This window comes from Lepidochelys kempii, chromosome 6 (genome assembly GCF_965140265.1).
Source record: "Lepidochelys kempii isolate rLepKem1 chromosome 6, rLepKem1.hap2, whole genome shotgun sequence".
In the NCBI taxonomy this organism is placed as follows: domain Eukaryota; kingdom Metazoa; phylum Chordata; order Testudines; family Cheloniidae; genus Lepidochelys; species Lepidochelys kempii.
The window spans coordinates 114332042-114353390 of record NC_133261.1 but is presented as its reverse complement, the minus strand read 5'-3'; the positions used below and the strand labels follow the sequence as shown (position 1 = coordinate 114353390).

The window sequence follows — 21349 nt, the reverse complement described above, 5'->3', positions numbered from 1 at the left end:
GGTTGGTAGGAACCTCAAGAAGTCCAATCCCCTGAGCTCAGGCAGGACCAAGTCCTGGAGTCAGTTTCCTGTTTTTGTTTAATTAGTTTGTTTTCTGAAACTAATACCAGGGTAGCTGCTGGTCTGCCTTGCCAGAGAAAAATAAGTGGTCATTACACTTGAAAGTTCTGAACATTGGAGAAAACACTAATAAGTGATTGATTGGCTCTGAAGTTTGGGACTTAAAGTAGCCTAAAACCTTTATTTGTAGACTGATCCAATTGTGTCAGCATGAAGTAGGGGGGTTGCTAACAGAATACTCCTTTTTAGGAAGAGCTGTCGAGACTTTGACAAATGTAGGAAAAGTGAAACTCGTCTGCAAATTGTGAGGCAGTACAGCTGGTATAATATTTTGCATTTTAAAGTAATTAAGTATTAATGCACAAAAATAAAATAACTGAATGCTCTTCCATTGTAGGTGTCTAAATAAAATGACCAGATTAAATCGGTGTTAGATTGAAGGTTGTACTACACAATCGTACGTAATGATTGTCTGCAGATAATTTGTTAACTTCGTTATTCTTTATTTTTTAATTTCTGAAATTGTTTGCTTTATCTGTGTTTGATTAGCTTGTTCATCTCCATAAGCCTAAAAAAGGCATTGGATTTTTAAATGGATTTCTGCTGCTGGCGTTTTCTGACCTAATTTAAAAAATGCAAGACAGAATTGTGGATAAACCATTAAACTGGAAATAATGTCATCTGCACAGAGATCAGTAAACATTCTATTTTAGTTAAAATCGAACCAGATAATCATTCTATAATGTTAAGTATGGGTCTGTTCACAAGACTTCCAAAATGTACCATACCATAGCAAGGTCAACTTCCTATATGAAATACAGGCAAGGGAAGTCACAAAGGATTAAACTGTTTAATTAGACTTTGGGTGTAGGGAGGGGATTATCAAGTCTTTAACTCGGTGGTGTCCAGGCTTTTCAGGCGGGGGCTGAACATTACCTCAAAAGGTCAACTGGCCGCAGTAAGTACTTCGGAGCAGACTCTCTGCTCTGTGGTGCTTCCTTTGTGCTGTTCAGCTGGTAAAAAGACAACAGAAACAACTTGGAAGTTTCAGTGGATATAATAGCCAGAATAACCAACTCTTACATCACACTCCCTGCTGCCGCTGGCATTAAGGAAAGGGTGTGTTGAGGAAGGGTGGCTAAAATTTGCTGCACTCTGGCTATTCCCAACTGCGCTATGGTCTCTTGGGCACCATTGCCAGTTGGTTAAGTCCATAGCAGCCCCCAGGGTACCTTAGCTTGCAGTAGGGCTAAGGCATAGAATTGGAAAGCTATATTTGGTTGGTGGGTCTCAGCTTCTCCTCCTTTTCCCTGTCCTGAGTGGTTGTTTGGGGGAATGTAGCCGTCCTTTGTTAGATACAGCAGACAGGCAGGCCCCTATCCTGTTTTCTGTAGGTTTCTGCAGTGTGGCAAGGAAACGGGCAGTGGAGCAGCCAAAACTGCTCTTTCCTCCCTCCCCTATGAATGCAGCAGGGGGAAGAAGCGCATAAGGGATGTGGTCGGGGGCTGGACAGCAGCCACCTGTTTGAGGATTCTGGAAGCCTTGCCTCCAGCCTGGACCTCACTGGCCAGGCACAACTCTGCACCTACCCCAATTCATTCTACAACTCCTCTTGTGCCATGTTCATGTGCACACCCCCATTCTGAAGTCACTCATTCCAAATCTGCCCATTCTACAAGCACCTTTACCCACTCCCACTGCCAACTCTGTGGAGTCTCTCTGTTGATTATGGGTTTTTAGGCCCTTCTACATGCCTCTGAGGGTAAACTAATGTAGATAAACTTTTTCATCTGATTGGCTGCTTTTCCCTAATACCCCATTTGTGAGAAAAGGGCAGCCAGTCATATAAGTGCTACACACACTGATGGAAAACTCCCACTTCCCAACTGTGAACTGTCTCAGAAGATACCTCTAGGGAAGAGAGAGCTGGGACTTGGGGCTAGGTGTGGGTGTAGAGGGGCAGCAGCACCACATCCAGGGGATTTGAGGTACTAACATGGTAAATGAGGGAATGGGGGCAGGCAGTGCTGGGCTCGGGGGCAGCAGACCAGATGGGGAGGGGAAGGTAGCACATAGGGGCAAGAAAACATGAGAAAAGGTGGAGCCCTGGGCAACAGCCACCTATTTCAGGAGACTGGCGATACTGGAGGCTGCACTGGCCTGGTCCAGAACTCGAGGGAGGGAAGAAGCAGTGTCAGTATCTTCATCTCCTTTCTGTCCTTGGGGAGGGGGAGAATAGGGTGGACAGGAATTACTGGTTAAGGGTTTGTAATGGATATCTCTACTATAGCTAACACATGCTGCCAGTTCTTGTGACTGTATTATGAGTTGCAAAATATTTGTTGTTTTTCCTCAAGCAACAGCTCCTGGAATCCTGAGATTCTTTGGTTATTTTATTTTATTTTTTATTTTATTTCATTGTATTTCATTTCTTTTCCCTTGTGGTTATGGAGAAAACCTGGAAAATGTGACCAGACTGAACTCAGAAGGCTTCTTCCCAGCACAGTGTATTTTTTAAATCTCATGGTTTTGTGGGCTTTTCTTACAACTTTTGAGTAGTTGGGGTTGGCAGTACAGCTAACAGCCAGCTGAGATACTCACTTTAAGTTGAAGGATAGGGTCTTAGGAAATGGGCTGGATGGGAGCTCCTGGGATCTATCTTCACTGATTAACAATGTCTGTCTGTATTACACAGATGTTCTGGTTGTTGAAGAAATACTGCATCTGAACTCACACAGAATTTCCTCTGCCAGTCTTCCAGGCTGCCTGTAGATGAGCCATTTCTTTGACTCATAAGCAAATTAGGGACGTAGGGAGACATGCCAGGAGATGGGGTAGACAACTGGAGAGATACAGCATGGTTTTGGGATAGAAGTAAAGGAAGACGAGAAGAAACAAGAGGATCAAGAAAATAGACCTCAGAGTACCCAGACTGAAATGTGGAAGTAATTATTTAATCACATATATATTTTATAAATGATAAAAATGTTTAAATGGTAAGGCAGTTCTTGGGATGGTTTAGCAATAGAATAGTACAGAAACTGGTTTATAATCTGACTTTTGGTTCTCATTGCCAGTGCCACAGATATTCGTGTTCCGCAAAATGGTAGCCACCAGCAGGAGAGTCATACGTCGGAAATTAAAATTTCAAGCCTCATTGTATGTAGGTGTTCCATGACCAGCTCATAGGGACATCACTTTTTCGTGATGTTTCAAATGGGCAGTTTTTATCCTGGCAATACCAGTCTACAGATGGGCAACTGAGGTTTAGAGAGGCTAAGTGACTTGCCCAAGATCACACAGGGAACTGGCAGAACAGGAAACTGAATCTTCTTCGAGTGCTTGTTCATGTCCATTCCACATTAGGTGCGCGTGCGCCGCATGCACGAACGTCGGAAACTTTTTCCTTTAGTGGCTCCTGTCGGGCTGGCGGGCCTCCCAAGTGGTGCCACTGCACCGTGCATATATACCCCTGTCGGCCTGACCTCCTCCAGTTCCTTCTTACCATCCGTGGCGGTGTTGGAACAACCTCTCTCTCTGTCATAGAAGAGCAGTCCCTTAGCCTTTAGAGTAGCTGTCATCAGTTAGTTTACATACAGATTGTGGACACTTAAGTTATTAGGCGCTTGGAGGCCTCCAGCACCTGCCCTGGGCTGCGGGGCATGCCGCAGGCCCACGGCTTCAAGGCTTGCGCCATGTGCCGCAAACCTATGCAAGTTAGTGACCCCTACGACTTGTGTCTACGTTGCCTGGGGGACAGATATCCAGCTGAAAGGTGTGGGATTTGCAAGGCATTTAAACCAAGGACAAGGAAAGAGAGACTTTCGCCTAAAGCAACTGTTGATGGAGACTGCATTGCAGCCGGCAGGTCTGGAGTGCCAGACACCGGCTTAGGCTTCCTCGGTGCGTAGTGCCCTGGAGCGTCGAGAGACCCGGCACCGGCTAAGCACCATAAACTGTTGGCCCCGGAGCGCCAGGCTAGGCCCCAGCACCGATCGTCCTCCCCAGTGCGGCCCCCGGTGCAGCCTAAAGGAAGGCATGGTCGTTCCCCACACAGGAGGCTGATGCCTCCCAAGGCCCCGAGTGCCGACAAGAGCGGGAAGCCCGCGGTACCAGTGCTGACACAGGTGGTCCCAGCAGCATAAGCCCCACAGAGCCCAGACCTAAGTGAGCTCAGTGCGGACGATGGGCTCGAGGGCATAATGGATCAGCCCTCTATGCCTGGCACCTTTGAGGCTGCAAAGGACCTCATCGAGCTGTCGGTGGTGAGCCCCCTCCTGTATGGGGAGAACCCTCTGGTGCCCGTGCCTCGGGTGCTGTCGAGGGGTAAGCCGGCAATGGTGTGCTGTTCGAAGACACCATCCCGGCATTGGTCCCGGTCGAGCTCCGACTCTGCAGACTCGCACTTGCCAACGTCCCAGAAGGAGGTTGTGGCACCGGCAGCGAGTTGACGCAAAAAAGCACCAGAAAGGGCATGCCGGTCTCCGGCACTGCCCAGAGACCGGCACCGGGAGGAATTGAGACGGCCCTCACCAGAGGTCTCCTGCAGACGGCACCGGTCCCAGTCCCAGTCCCGGGGATACTGGTACCGCTCCCAGTCCCACTCAGCCAGGAGCCGCTCGTTCTCTTGCCGGCACAGATTGTTGGCACCACCATGGCCTTCACGATTGGCGTTGCTGCAGTCCGGCTCCGGCTGCTATAGCTACCCGCACCAGGGCCCAGAAAGCAGGGACCCTCAAGGGAGCTGGCAACCTCAATGGGACTATCAGGAGCGCCAAGGGGTCCCGTCCAGGGCAACTTACTTGGTGTAGCGGTCCTGGTCCTTGCACTGATGCCAGACGGTGCCGAAGGCAACAGTATTCAGGCCTCCAGCATTCCCCCAGCATAGATTGGAGAGTCCGGCACTGAGTCAGTGCCGTCCCATGGACTCCCACCCTGATCTGAGCTGGAGGCCCCTACCATGGGAAATGGGGAGCAGGAGGACCAACCAGAGGGGGTCGAGCAGCAGCTAACTTCCTTGTCTTCGCCCGATGAGGTGGTGGTGGGTACAGAGGTGTCCGGCCCTCCACTGATAGACCTTAGAGCCCACCAAGAACTGCTGTGCAGAGTTGCCCAAAATTTGGGGTTGCAGGCCGAGGAGATGGTTGAGCAGGAGGACCCCATGATGGACATTTTGAGCCCCGAAGGTCCATCCAGATTAGCGCTCCCGCTCATTAAGACCATCCAGTCTAACTATAAGACTGTATGGCAGACCCCAGCCTCCAGTGCTCCAACGGCTAAAGGAGTGGAGCGTAAATACTTTGCCCCATCTAAGGGCTAGGAGTTCCTGTTCTGCCACCCGAGTCCATGATCCCTAGTCGTTTCGGGGGTGAACGAAAGGAAGCGCCATGGTCAGCAGGCCCCAGCCCTAAAGGCCAAGGAGGCGAAACACCTGGACCTTTTTGGTAGAAAGGTGTACTCATCTGGGGGCCTTCAGTTGAGGACTGCTAACCAGCAGGCCATCCTCAACAGGCACAATTTCAATTCCTGGGCGGTGGTGGGGAAGTTTAAGGACAACCTCCTGCAAGGTTCCCAACAGGATTTCATGGGTCTGGTGGACGAGAGGGCAAGTCAGTAGCCAAGACCTCTCTCTCCAGGCCTCCCTGGATTTGGCAGAAGCGGTGGCGAGAACAATCGCTTCAGGGGTGGTCATGAGGTGCTCAGCGTGGCTCCAGGAGTCAGGCCTGCCCCCTGAGGTCCAGAATACACTCCAGGACCTGCCCTTTGAAGGGTCCGAGCTCTTCTTGGACCAGACAGACGTGAGGCTGCATAGCCTCAAGGACTCGCGCGCTACGCTCAAGTCGCCGGGTATGCACATCCCGGCGACCCAGAGGAAGCCCTTTAAGCCACAGCCTCCCCCTCAATGCCAGTACCAGCCTTGCCGTAGGCGAGGCAGGGATAACAGGCGCTGATGCAATAACAATAATGCACCATGCCAGAACCAAGGCCAGCACAAACCCCAGCCAGGCACTAAGCCAGGCTTTTGAAGGTGTGCTCGAGGACCGCGTACCAGACCAGTCACTGGATTCATCCCTTTGTTTGCTGAACATCCTGTCCCATTTCTCCTGTGCGTGGTCCACCATTATGTCAGACCGTTGGGTCTTACGCACGGTGCGGAACGGGTACTTGCTGCCGTTCGCCTCCCTCCCCTCTTCCCTTCCCCTTTCCCCGTCCCTCTTCAGGGACCCCTCTCACGAGTAGCTCCTAGAGGAGGAAGTCGGCTCTCTGCTAGGGGCGGTAGAGGCAGTGCCTCAGGCCTAAAGGGAAAAGGGTTCTACTCCCGGTACTTCCTCATCCCCAAGGCCAAAGGGGGCCTTCGCCCCATCCTAGATGGGCCTTCGCCCCAGCACATTGACGGTTCCTACGCTTCATGGGCCGAGAACATTACCAGTTTGTGGTTCTCCTGTTCGGTCTAGCCGTGGCCCCAAGGGTGTTCATGAAGTGCATGGCGGTGGCGGCGGCCTTCTTATGGAGGCAGAGAATCTGGGTGTACGCATACCTCGACAACTGGCTCCTGGTGGGCCGATCCAACGCGGAGGTGTGGGGCCATGTGGAGGTGGCCCTGAGATTGTTCCGCAAACTGGGGCTCCTGCTCAACGTCCCCAAGTCCACGCTCGTACCCACACAGAGAGTGGAATTCATAGGGGCGGTCCTGGATGTGATGCAGGCCAGGGCAAGCCCTCCGGTATCCCAATTCCGGGCTATCCAAAAAGCAATGGCCTCCCTGCGCCAGTTTCAACGACAATGGCCAGGTGCTGCCTGTGGCTGCTGGGCCACATGGCAGCATGTACGCACGTGGTCAGGCATGCCAGACTGAGAGTCAGGACTGTGCAGGCGTGGCTCTCTCAGGTGTACCGCCCAGGCAGGGACCTCCTGAACTTGATAGTGACAGCCCCAAGGGATGTGCTGGACTCCCTGCTGTGGTCGCAGTCCCAGCCTGTGGTTTGCGAAGGCATCCCCTTCGGCGCCCCACTTCCGGACCTGATGCTGGTAATGGATGAATCAGACCAAGGATGGGGGGCTCACCTGGGGGACTTCATGATGCAGGGGTTGTAGTCCAAAGGAGAGCTTTCGCTCCATATCAGCGTGAAGGAGCTCAGGGCGGTTTGTCTTGCCTGTCAGACCTTTCACGCCACTCTGAGTTTTCACAGCGTGACAGTTCTGACAGACAACACTACTGCCATGTTTTATATAAACAAGCAGGGCGGGGCTCGTTCCTCGCCACTCTGTCATGAGGCTCTCCTCCTCTGGGACCTTTGCATAGTCCATGCAATTCACCTCGAGGCGTCCTATCTCCTGGGGGTGCGGAACGAGCTGGCGGACTCCCTCAGCAGGTCGTACCGCATGCACGAGTGGACGCTCAGGGCAGAAGTCATGCTTTCGCTCTTCCGCAGGTGGGGGTTTTCCTGGGTAGATCTGTTTGCCACCAGGGCTAATGCCCAGTGACTGCGGTTCTGTTCGTTCCAGGGCCGCAGCCCGGGGCTCACTTGTGGACGCATTTGCGGACGCATTTGCGATCCCATGAAGAGGGGGCTTGATGTATGCCTTGCCCCCGCTCCCCTTCGTGCACAAGGTGTGCAGGGACAGGTTGGTGGTGATCCTCATCGCCCCAGCCTGGGCCCATCGCTCCTAGAGCTGTCGGTGGAGGCCTCAGTAGTCCTGCCCCTACACCAGGATCTCATTACACAGGACGTCGGGCGGCTTCTCCACCCTGACCTGCAGTCGCTACACCTGATGGCGTGGAGGGTCTGTGGCTAAACGCCCTGGAGAGCCAGTGCTCCCTTCCTGTGCAGCAGATTCTGCTTGGCAGTAGAAAGCCCTCTACTAGGGCGGCCTATATGGCCAAGTGGAAAAGGTTCTCGTGTTGGTGTGAACCCTGACAGGTGTGGCCAGGCCAGGCCCCGGTGCAGGCCATTCCGGAGTACCTCCTGCACCTCAAGCAGCAAGGGCTAGCCCCCTCCTCACTCAAAGTGCACCTGGCAGCCATCTCCGCCTTCCATCCGGGGTTCTCGGGGGGGCTTGGTATCATCTCACCCAATGGTGGGACGGTTCCTTAAGGGGTTGGAGAGGGTGTTCCCGTACTCCCGCCCCCCAGTCCCTCCATGGAACCTTAATCTGGTCCTTTCTAAACTCATGGGACCCCCTTTCGAGCCCCTTGCTACCTGTTCTGTCCTCCACCTTTCCTGGAAGGTGGCATTTCTGGTTGCCGTTAGTTCAGACACCCTTCTGGCTGAGGTGAGGGCCCTTACCTAGGAGCCATCATACACAGTATTTCACAAGGACAAGGTGCAGCTCCGGCTGCACCCCAAGTTCCTTCCTAAGGTGGTCTCCCAATTCCATCTGGGCCAGGACGTTTGTCTGCCGGTGTTCTTCCTGAAACCCCATATGGACCCGAGTCACCGCGGCTTGCACACCCTGGATGGGCGTCGAACGCTGGCGTTCTATTTGGAGTGAACCGAGCCTTTTCACAAATCCACACAGCTGTTTGTGGCTGTATCTGAGAGGATGAAAGGCCTCCCGGTGTCGGCAGCGGATTTCGTCTTGGATTAAAAGCTGCATCCGGGCGTGCTATGAGCTCGCAGGTGTTCTGGCCCCGGCGGTCACAGCCCACTCGACCAGGGCGCAGGTGACTTCCACTGCGTTCCTGTCACAGGTCCCGATCCAGGAGATCTGTAGAGCAGCCACCTGGTCCTCGGTGCACACCTTCACAACCCACTATGCGGTCAACCAGCAGGCCAGAGAGGACGTGGCAGTTGGCAGAGTGGTCCTCCGAGCAGTTGTTCCGTGACTTCTACCCTCCTGCAGAGGTAAGCTTGTAATTCACCTAATGTGGAATAGATTTGAACAAGCACTCGAAGAAGAAAAAACGGTTACTTAGTTTCTTGTAATTGTTGTTCTTCGAGATGTGTTGTTCACGTCCATTCCACCACCCACACTCCTACCCCTCTGTCGGAGTCGCCAGCAAGAAGGAACTGGAGGGGGTCGGGCTGGCATGGGGGTCGGGTATATATGCATGGCGCAGTGGCGCCACTCAGGATGCTCGCCGGCCTGACAGGAGTCACTAAGGGAAAAAGTTTCCGACGCTCGTGCACGCGGCGCGCGCACACCTAGTGTGGAATGGACGTGAGCAGCACATCTCGAAGAACAACAGTTACGAGAAAGTAAGTAACCGTTTTTTTGTCTTCCATATTCCAAGCCACTGCCCCAACCACTCGGATATCCTTCCTCTCCTCAAGCCTTGTTATTTGTTGCAAATTCCTCTTGCCCGATGAGCTTTCGAGATGATACGATGAGCAAAACAGGTGCAACATTTTTTGAAAATGTTTACTACCTGTAAGCAATTCGTGGGCATAGATGGGAACTACTTTGTGAACGCTTTTGTTTATGGGAGGTAGTTTGTTACACATCTGTAATGTTTAATAACTGAACCAACAATATTTATTTAGGAGTTCATTTTAGAGTGTAAGACTCCCAAGTGATGAATGTAAAGAAAGTTACAGTTCAGCAGACCCGCCTCCTGGAACTTATAACTATATTGCAAGTGAATTTATGGAATCTGGAGGAGGAGATATTTGCAGTGCTCTTTTGTTGTTGTTGTTGTAAAAAGTGCAATCCCAAAGGAGGTAGATTTTCCTTGCTGCAGGAATAGGAAGATGTTTTTATGGCTTAAATGTAATAGGTCCAGGTTTGTTGTGAAAGGCGAGTGACACCATGTAATAGCTAGTATGAGTAGAAGAAATGTATTGGAAGGATGATGATCTCATTAAGGATACATACTGTGCTGTTTTGCATAATACTGTAACACAACAGTTACTTCTGAAGAAGGACTTGGACTGACTAAATAACTGTTCCAAACTTTCCTGTGTTTTCACAGTAGTTTTGCTTGAATTGAATACAGATTATTATAAACTACATCAGTAAAGATAAAGTGGTTGAAACAAACTGATTTATTCAACTAGATCTTGACAGAGAAAATATGTTGGAATTTTTGCCTTTTTGCTAAATTTCCTGCTGTTTCAAAGACTATGCTACTATACTTGGGATATCTAACATATGTTGGTTTTTACTATCTTTCTGAAAATAATTAACTTGAAACTGAAGAGGAATCTTGCTTGGTTTCTGTACTTCATTTATCATATGGATGAAAAGGAGGCAGCAGCAGCAGTGAGTGAAATTGCAGGTTTAAATCTCCTCCCTCCCCTTCTTCTCCTCCGCAACACTGTGTAGTTATTTTAATAGTGAAGGGCACTTAGCCATAATAGTTTTCAGTAAAATAAATATTTAGAAGTTTTAGAGAAGATTTGTATATAAAATGCAGGCTGTCAGGGTGATCGGTTTTGTTTTTTTTTTGTTTTTTTGCAGATTATACAAATAGCTTTTTAAAACCTTTATGTATGCAAGTTAAATGTTTTTGCACTATAAAATTAGTTTATATACAAATATTCTCAGAGATTTCTATATGGAGAGGCTAATGTATGAATTTATCATGCTCTCCTGTTCTGTATGCTGTATGTAGCATGTGTTTAAGCATAATAATAGTTTTAAAAGATATTCATAAAACATACTGATCTAGAGCAGTGCTGAGTTCTTAGTTATCGGGAGTCAAACTGGGGATGGCTTGTGGTGGCTCTGAAAATCAATTATTTTCTTAAAGGTTGTCATTTTGTACTCCAAGATCTGAGCTTTCATTTTGAAACAAATGTGTTTAGCCTTATTGTTGGGATGATGATCTTGAAAATGTGAACAGACATAACCTGATGCAGTGATGTTTTCCTGAGTCTGTAGACATTCTTAACAATAGCTCTGAGAGGTGTGGATTGCGTCCATATGTCTTAGGCAGGAAGAGAGGGGGCAGTCTGAAGTTTAAGGATGATAATTTAAATGTCAACATTGCCAACTTTGACTGCTGATCAAAGCATACAAGAAGGAAGGACTTTGAAGATCTGCACAGTTTAATGCAAGTGGTATCTCATTTTGGTATAAAGTCTGTGGTGCATGGGAGAATACCACCTGTTTTTCCCATTCTGACCCTTGGAGCCATTAAGCAGGGAGAACCAGGAAGCATCTGTGCCCTACCAGTCAGGAGCCAAGTCTGAAATCCACCAAACACAACAAAGATCAGGGATATCCTGAGCCCAGCTGGGGGATCCAAGCCCAAGAAGATCAGCTGAGCACAGAGAGTATCTGAGCCCTATTGACAGGGAGTCATGCCCAAGGAACACAACAGAGCAGTTGTGATTATTTTCAACATGTGCACAGTATACTAGGAGCAGCATTTCATTTTGGTATCTTATCTTTGTGTCTTTAAGTGAACATATGCTGATTTGTGGATGGAACTTACTTTTCTTTTCCATTTTGAGCCCTGCTTTAATATATAGCTCATTGTAAAATGTCTTGGCCATTTAATGGTAATAGTAAGCAGGAAGCTTAGGCAAGGTATGAGACCTATAAGGGAGAATACTGTGGAAAAGATGTCTGTTACAGTCATGCTACTTAAAAAATTTAGAACAAACTACTATCTAGGATTTTCTCTTTTTGGTAAATCAAATTAATACGAAGGTGTTCTGTATCTGATCTAGACATTATGCCAGTATTTTTATACCCCTTTGTTTTAGGGCCACTATTCCATACCCTACCCTATTCATCACCTATTCATCTTTTATAAACAGCTTCCATTGATGCTGACATTTACTAGGAGTAGGGTTACTTGGGCTACTATTTCCAATATGATTCTGCTCCATAATATGACCAGCAGGAGGTGTTCACCAAGTGGACGGTCTTTTTCTCCTCTGGAATTTAAGTAAGTCATGTCTCTACCATACTGATGTCTTAGCAGCTTGCAAAGGAAATATTCCAAATTTGGATCTCCCTAGTGCCTGAACTGCTTTCATGCATCTGAGCTGATTTCGTGTGTGAGTATATATAATAGTATATACAATTCATATATTCAGTTAAACTCAATAGTTAAACTCAAACTTGCACATTTGTTCATTTACGGTAGGATAAGTGATGACAGACAAACAGCTTGTATTCTAAATTAAAATATGTCTATAAAAATTATTTCCAGTCTGAATTTCAGGATGGATATAAAATAAAAACTTGAATGGAAATAATTTGGGTTCCCTTTACATAAAAATGAAGTGTGATTCAGAGTTCAATTTTAATTCAAAGTTTGAAATAATTAGCAGATATTGAGGCAGAATAGTATACTGGAATAAGTTTGGTTATGAGAATATGAAACCTTCCTGAGTTCTGATACTTGCTTTGCTATTGACTTCGTATGTAGCATTGGGCAAGTACTTACCCTCTGTTTGTTCCTCATCTGTCAAATGGGAATGATACTTAACTTGCAGGAATGTTTTGAAGGATTAGCTAAGTGTTTGTGCGGTGCTTTGACGATAGGAAATGACTATGTGCATATTACTTTTTATTATGCTATTACTGGGTGCAAATGGATAAAAAGGACACTCACCTGAAAGGAACATTTTAAATATTCCGTGTTGTAAAGAATGACCTCTCAGGAAGACTATATGAAGTTATACATAAAATATAAAAAAGTTAAAATGGCATTATTTGCCATTCCTCCCCTCCCTCTCCCCCCACCTCCTAGTTAGCAATCCCTGTTGCAGTATGAATATACAGTAGTTTTATGAAAGTCTGTTCTTGTGACTAGGGAAATTTTTTGCTTCTTTTCATTCTATACTGTGAAGGGCAACAAAGAAGCAGAAAGCCCACCTTAATATGAGCTTGTCAAAATCGTTGTTTTTCATTCCCCACTACTTGCACCACTACTCTGCAGGGACACAAAGACTGGAGATCTGTAGCTTTCAGAGCAGTGTGTACCAGAGCTGGAGGTCAGTTACTCAAGTGCCCTGTTTCTCTGTTACCTGGCGGATTTCAGAGCAGGAGTTTTCCTCTCTTGGGAAAGATACTGGTATGGCAGGATCTGTTGGCAGCTCAGATCATTACAGAACTATGCAAGGCAACCTGGGAGGACCAAGGAGCAGAGACTCTGAACCAGGTCTCCTCTCAGATGCCAGGAGATGTGGGGTTTGGCTTAGATTTCCCTGTGATTGTTGCTTTGCCCTGTCTATGAATCTTAAAACCTCTCTTCCCTCGTGTAAGCATTGTTTTGAGTTTCATCTCACAACACTTCCGGAGCGTTTAACTTCCTTTGATTTTTCTGTGAGAGTGATTGTAATGGGGTAGGATATGCTGTACATTTAACTTTGTTATTAATAATGTAATCTTAAGCATTGGCTCAAATGCTGCATTGAATGTAGAATGATTACATTGCCAGCACAATAGCCTGCCTGTTTCATTACTAAACTTTGCTGATTGCATTACATTTCAAACCAGTTGTAACAAAAGTTGCACTATTTTCGCCTACCAACTCTTCCTACTATTCAGGTGTTGGTATACTATGTTCTGTTTGACAAGATTATAGTGAAGTTCTGGTATTGCAACATTCATTTATCTAAGTGTAGCAGAGCAGATATTTGGTGAGAGATATAGAGCAGTTTTGACTTCTGGAATTCACTTTCGTTTTGTTTTTTTACTCCCACTTTTTTAAAAAAATTCTTTTTATGAACATGTTTCACAGAGTAGAAGGCCTGAAAGTGTAGGTACAAATGACTTTGGTTTTTTTAATAAAAGATTATGAAATTATTGAAATAATTTGAATAGTAATTGTATTCCTGTTAAAACAATATAATACTTAGCATTTCATATCTTCAAAGTGCCTTTCAAATTGTAAATAATATTCAATACTTGCTCCTCATTAACAAAGTGTTTAAAATTGTCCAAATATTAGATGATTTGGCTTCAGTTTTGTGAAGGCTTTTGTTACCTTTCACAAGCAAAATTTGTTAAAACACAGCACAGTAATTTATTGGCCTCAATTTAATTTTTATTAAATCTGCCAAAAAATGGATCTTAAGCAGTACTAGGTCATCAAAAAATGGAGGCTTTTCTATTTATATATTTTTCTCATTTCTATTAATATTTATTGCCACTAGAGAAAAACTGCTTTCATGTGCTGTTGTGGGGGAAAAATAGGATTTTTAACTCTTTAAAGCTTGTGATGGCCATCTTGTGTGTAATCCTTATGAGGAATTTTCATGACTGTCTGAAGCGTGAAAATCTTTACTTTCACTGGGAAGTTAAAAACAAAGAGAGCCCCGTGTGCATTCTTTCTTATATATGTATTGGCAAAAGTCAGAATTGTCTTTAGGATTTCTTAGAGAGGACCACTGGAGATGATTCATGATGACATCACATGTAACTTGCTCAACTTAAATAAGGGCGGAGAGACAACCTTTAGGCCAGAAACTGGAAATCTGCCATAGAAATTCAATAAAAATAAACACATTTAAAATAAATACTTATTGAACCTAAAAGATGTATCTATTCCAGCTTTTCCCTTTTTCTCTGTATCTCCCCCCCCCTCCTTTGTCTCTTTCTGTCTTACTCATTCTTGTGGCATTGTACCATTTTTGTTTTTGTGTACTGTTTCCTGTTCTCTTTTCTCTTTCTTTGAGTTGCAGCATTTGTTTTCTCCTCATTCTTTGTCTTCCATATTTGCTTCTCTTCTTCATCCACTTCCTTGCTTTTTCATGTTAACTTTTCTCTTCCACCTTGTATTCTATTCTCTCCCCATGGTATTATCTATCTTCTGCCTCCCACTGCCTTCCTTCTTATAGAGGTCCATCCTTCCTCTTCTGTTATGGGAGCTCTTATTAGGGATGGGGTGCCTCTCTTGCTGCCCCTCTGTGGGCATGTCTGCACTGCCTCTCAGAGCAAGCATTCCAGCCTTGATCCACAGACTTAGAGCTGTAAAAATATCTGTGTAGGACAGTGCTTTGATGTGGACTTGGGTTGGAGCTCGGGTTCTCAAGCCCATCTCTCCCCCCAGGCTTCAGAGCCTGAAAGACTCTTAGATTTTTAAAGAGACTACACTTCGAATAATAATTGTTAGAAACTAATTCTTGCATGTGCTTTTGCTCACAAAATACATAATTCACCATAATTAAGGAAAAAGTCTCATCTTAAACAAAACAAAACAACAACAACAAAAACTACCCAGGAACATCAAGTATTTGTTATCTCTTGGCCATGTACCAAATGTAACATATAGAACAAATGCCCCTATAGAACCAAGGGTATTCAGAAACCTAGAAACAGAAAACAAACAAGTAAATTACATATTATGAAATTCTGATCTTGTGTTTCTGGAAAATCTGATTTGTGGCATTTGTAATCCCTTTGCTGGTTGCTTTTTAGCTGCAGTCCAAATGCGTAAAACTCTGGCAAAGCTCAGAGGAAGAAAAGAAAAGAAAATGTATTTTAGATTTTAATTGGGACTTAGAAACATTCTTAGACTACTGATGTCTGGTTTTTGATGTCAGAAAATTCAATGTGTGTAAACAAATAATCATCTTAATGTAGTGCTTTGTGCTTTCTACAGGTTGGGAATCCACGTGTTGAACTCACGCTTTCAGAACTTCAAGATATGGCTGCCAGACAACAGCAGCAGATTGAAAACCAACAGCAAATGTTGGTTGCTAAGGTAAAAATACAAAGGAGTGGAAAAGAGACAAACTGCAACAATTGAAAGACTAGGCTTTCATAGATAAAATTATATATAGATTTCCTTCAACATAGGCATATATAATTTTCAAGAACTTAGAAAAATACACTACAACATTTTGAATAAAAGACCCTGAGAAATCTGCTGCATTAATAAATACTTCTAAATCCAGGCAATATAGAACACTACAGCTTAATAAACAGTAGACATCGAAAATTAGTATGACTCCCTAGTTATATGCATCTTTAAAAGGATTAGTATATTGTTGTTACCTCTTTGTATTAGACTCCCTTCCGAATATATAAACATGAACGTATGTTCAAAGTTTTGTATTTCTGTGAAGCATTTTGTGACCCTATTAATGATGCTATATAATATATACAGTACCTATTGCATGCTTGGACTGCAGGACTGAAATATATTTAAATAGATTTAAGCTAACAGAGTTTGCTGTATTTGCAGTTCTCTGGAAGAAAATTATATTGGAAAAAAAAGAAACATTTCCCGTGTTTGCTCAGTGCGTGGGCTGTCATTTAGAGAGTTGGAACTTTATCTTATAGCAGATCTCCTTATCTTTGCCTGTCTAAAATCCTCTACTGACCATTGTTTGCTTCCTTTGGGAAATTAAGTAATGGACGGTTGGAAGACATTTTGCAACAGCAGGAAGCATGCTCCTAGCAGCAGGAAACAAATGCTTGCGGAAGCTTCACAGATGTGTTGGAATGAATGTTTAGTCTGAAATTGTTTTTGGTGTACGTTTGATGTTTGACTTAGTAGCTTCAAAAGCAGTGTGCCCTATTCCTATTTTTAAGACAAATTTGTGTAGGCACAAATTATAGTAGGTTTTTCTGGGAGTAGTGTTGTATATTTTAATTACATTTTACTATCATGTGTGATTTTATTTATTTAGAAAAGATGTATAGGCAAGAAAACCATCCAAAGTTGATAGTGAAGTTTGGGTTTCTTTAAAGTCAAGTTTTGTTGTTTGTTTGTTTTGCCGTTATCCACCTATTAAAAAAAATTCCTCTAAAATTAGAATACATGTTCTCCTTGTTTTGGCAGGAACAACGTTTACGTTATCTGAAGCAGCAAGAACGCCGTCAGCAGCAGTCTATTTCTGAGAGTGAAAAGCTTCAAAAACTTAAAGAACGGGTGGAGACCCAGGAATCAAAGCTGAAAAAAATACGTGCCATGAGAGGACAAGTGGACTACAGCAAGATAATGAATGGCAATCTGTGTATGTGGATATTTCAGATCTATTTCCATTGTTAATTTCACTGATGTTTTGTACCGTAACTTGCAAATATTAGTATAGCAACAGGATATTGAATTGGGTATCTGTTCTATTTTTAGAAAGGGTCTTTCACAAGTGAATTAATTAAATAATAGATTTTAGTAAATATGTTCAGCTTTTTGCAAATTATGTTAGCATGTTATAAGCATAAGTTTGTATGCTATGTTAAATTGATGGAAAAGTATCTGTATATAGGACTACAGTTTCCAATAACTGTATGTTTAGAACCATGAAAACACACAAGACAGTTGTACTGGTATTTCATTTGGTTGTTGTGGTGTGTTTTTTTTGTAAATCATAGCTACTGAAATTGAGCATATCAGTGCCATGTTCCAGGAGAAGCAGCAGGAGTTACAAGCAGCAGTGTTAAAAGTGGATCAGTTAACTCAGCAATTGGAGGACTTAAGGAAAGGGAAATTGAATGGATTCCAGTCTTATAATGGACAGATGACCGGACCTGCTGCTGTAGAATTAAAAAAGTTGTACCAAGAACTACAGGTAAACCTTTAACTGAGACATTTTTCACAATATCTATAGATTAACAAAAATAATACTTACTTCCCCCACCTAGTGTTGCAACTCATGTTGTACTTGGTTTTGGGAAACCCCATTAACCAGTATGATAGAATGTGTGTGTTATTTTTGTAAGGGCACATTAACTGAATAAACTTCAGGTAAGGGAACTTCATTAATTTTCAAAACCACTTTTTTATCACCACTTTGTTATAATTTGTAAATAATATAATAACCTGTATAAATGATTTGAAGAGGATTACTCAGCAGTGAAGAGAATGGATATGCAAAAATTGAACTCTGCATGTAAAACTAGTGCTTGTTTCGGTTTTCCTTTTTTCTAAAATTTATGATCTCAGACTAATTTCAGATCTTAATCGTTTCTCTTTTGTGCGGTAGTAGGTATAGCAAACCTTGTGTAAGCTTCTTTCATAGCTAGAAAGTATGATTAAGCAGTGAAAATATCCATTGTAAAATGCAGTATGAAAACATAATAGTGAATATATGATATAGTTAAAATGTGTAGGGGCTAAATAACAAGCCCGTCCTGATTATATTTTAACAGAATCACCAGAAGTAAAATATAAACTGCAAATACAAGAAAAATTTGCAATTACTCTCTACCTTATTTCTCTAAGTATACCTTTATAGCTATAGTGTAGCTCTTACTAATTTAGAAGTTAAAGTATTTTGTTTACATTGCTATGGTTTCTGGTTTATATGTATGAAATTACAAATATTTAACTACATGCCATTTTGCCAGAATTTCATCGATTTTATAATTTGCTTATCGTGTTTTGTGGTTGAGTTGTGAGCTCTACCATGTATTAGTTTAAAAATGTGAAATACAAGTAATGCTTTTCAACAAGTCTCACTTTCTTGACATGCATGTATTTCTTTTATCCTTAGGTTCTGAACCTTTGAGTATAGATTGACGTGATTTTTTTTTTTTTAAATGGGGACATTCTCTTGTATGATGATTTCATGTAATTGGGATATGCTCTTTAACAATCACTAAAATATAATAAGAAAAGGAAAGGAGTACTTGTGGCACCTTAGAGACTAACCAATTTATTTGAGCATAAGCTTTCGTGAGCTACAGCTCACTTCATCGGATGCATACTGTGGAAACTGCAGAAGACATTATATACACAGAGACCATGATTTGTGATTTGTGCTGGAAATGGCCCACCTTGATTATCATACACATTGTAAAGAGAGTGGTCACTTTGGATGGGCTATTACCAGCAGGAGAGTGAGTTTGTGTGTGTGTGTGTGGGGGGGGGGGGGCGGCGTGAGAGAACCTGGATTTGTGCTGGAAATGGCCCAACTTGGTTATCATACACATTGTAAGGAGAGTGATCACTTTAGATAAGCTATTACCAGCAGGAGAGTGGGGTGGGAGGAGGTATTGTTTCATGGTCTCTGTGTATATAATGTCTTCTGCAGTTTCCACAGTATGCATCCGATGAAGTGAGCTATAGCTCACGAAAGCTTATGCTCAAATAAATTGGTTAGTCTCTAAGGTGCCACAAGTACTCCTTTTCTTTTTGCGAATACAGACTAACACAGCTGTTACTCTGAAACCTAAAATATAATATAATTTTTTTCTCTGAAGTGGAGGGAAACTTCATTTAAAGTATGATACCAGGTTGCACAATTTGAAGCTTAATCTAATCTTTCTTTCATTTTTATTTAATTGAAAAAGAAGTAGCTTTTTTCCCCCATCACTTACACTAGGTGCATCTCTATCTCTGGAGCAATTCTAAGTGCAAAGATGCTTAACAGATTGCTGCGGTCTGTATTGTTGCTCGTTGTCAGTTTGACCCCCAACATATTTATCAAGATTTAAATTTGCCTCATGTAAAATCTTTGCATGTAAAATCAACATGGGAAGTGGAGAACTGGGACAAACTATCAGAATTATTGAAGGTGCCAAAGAGAGCCAATGGGGAGACAAGAAAAATAATTATGAAGGACGCAATGATTTATTTTAAACTGTAGAGGTAACCCACCCCCTTAACCTTTAGAAGCCTTCAAATGAAGGTTTCACCTTAATTCCCACATAGAAAGGAAAATCAGTGTCTAGCCTATGCACCAGCATTTCAGTTAGAATCCCATTCATGTATCAAGAGGTTTCATTTGGAATTGGAAGCAGAATCAGTAGCATAGCTTCTGTTGTTGAAACTGACATTTTCTTTAAATATATATATATATATATATATATTTTTTTTTACCATCCAGGTAGTTAAAAATTGACTGACTTTAAGAAGGTTTAAAAAGATGAGCTTACTGTGACATTTTATATATGATTTGGTTTTTATCTCATCAGTGTTCCTTTATGAAACATGTTTATGCTTAGATGCTTGGAGTTGCCATAAATTAGATGATTCATCATATGCTCATGAATGTACAATTGCTTCCTATGATATATTTTCTTATTATTCTAAAGAATTGTCTTTCAATGCAAATGTTACAGGCTATGTAGAACTGTAGACTTAGAGCCAAGAACTTAATCTACATTACTTCATGTCTTTGGATATCTTATAAAATACTTTTTCACCTGCTGTCAAATTATCTACTTTAATTATAACAATTGCATTTTTAAAGATTCGTAATAGGCTTAACCAGGAGCAGAACTCCAAGCTTCAGCAGCAGAAAGAACTTTTAAACAAACGTAACATGGAGGTGGCTATGATGGACAAGCGTATAAATGAGCTGCGTGAGCGACTATACAAGAAAAAAGTTGAGGCACGTCAAAAAGAAAACATTCCTGTAAGATAAACTATTAAAAGGGCCACATTTTAGTGGTTTCAACAACCTAAGAGTCATAAAATGTAACTTTTTTTTCTCCAGCTGAAAAACCACAATTACAAAAACACTTCTTTTGAAAATAGTAACCTTTAGAAATCCAGAATTTTGTCATTCTTTCCACTGACATTAGGAAAAGCTTAGATTGCAGTGTGTTTCCTTTTATTTTTATGTTGGGAACTAGGATATTGTTTAAAAATTGCAACAGTAACAATATTTCAGAAATGAGGGCTTAATTTTTGGCTTTCCATCATGGCATTTGTTAGGTTTGGATAATTGGTAAAATATTTGTTCCCAAATATGAAAATCACCACCTCCAAGGATGGAGCAGAAAGGTGACTTTTATTTAAGTGGTTTGATGATCTGCCCGTAGTTCAATAACCTGGACAACCAGTGCTTAATTTGTGCCAGGGCTTGCAAGGCTGAGCCCTGGCACTTCTAGGCTTGGCAGTTCGTAGCCCTGTCACCTCTGGGCTTGCTGTATCAGTTATAAATGTAAAAAAATTGCTTGAGCCCCGGCACCTCTTTTGTTACAAATTAAGCACGGTGGTCAACTGCATGCTGGATACTGTATGTAGGGTGACCAGAAATCCCAATATTAGGGGCTTTGTCTTATGTAGGCAACTATTACCCCCTTCAACCCCAAATCGATTTTTCACACTTGCTGTCTGGTCACCCTAACTGTACATTTGTTTTCTGATGGTATGTACCTCTGGATGACCAGGTAAAGGCCCAGATGGAGGGGGCCATTACAGTTAGATTCACTTTTGGTTTTCAGTGCCCTATTAGGGCCCCAACCTTATAATGTCTGGAGGTGAAGCAAGCCCTTAAACAGAAGGAAAATATTTTTCTTGTGGAAAATATAGCTGTGGTTGAGAACTCTGTATAGTTTCAGGTGGACGAAGTCTGTTTTGTGGAGTAGAAATCTGCTTTTCCGGTTCAAATTTGATTAACAAATTTGAGGTGACTTGTCTACAGTGCATAATTTTAGATTGTTCAACTATACTTTTTCTTAACACACTAGAAATACCTAGATAAATAGA

General features: G+C 43.3%; 1 protein-coding gene across 10 annotated transcripts in view; it reads left to right on the top strand.

Annotated features, from left to right (window-relative positions):
• The window catches only part of PPP1R13B (protein phosphatase 1 regulatory subunit 13B), a 139281-nt gene that overhangs the window by 94052 nt on the left and 23880 nt on the right, over positions 1-21349 (top strand). For 7 of the 10 annotated variants that reach the window (XM_073349755.1, XM_073349756.1, XM_073349758.1 and 4 more), the window contains 4 exons: positions 15566-15667; positions 16751-16925; positions 17284-17480; positions 20106-20270. In XM_073349755.1, coding sequence (XP_073205856.1) covers positions 15566-15667; positions 16751-16925; positions 17284-17480; positions 20106-20270 — 639 coding nt within the window. Of the gene's footprint in view, positions 1-457; positions 518-2755; positions 3006-15565; positions 15668-16750; positions 16926-17283; positions 17481-20105; positions 20271-21349 lie in introns of all 10 variants that reach the window. The other 3 variants (XM_073349764.1, XM_073349765.1, XM_073349763.1) reach the window with 3 other exon arrangements.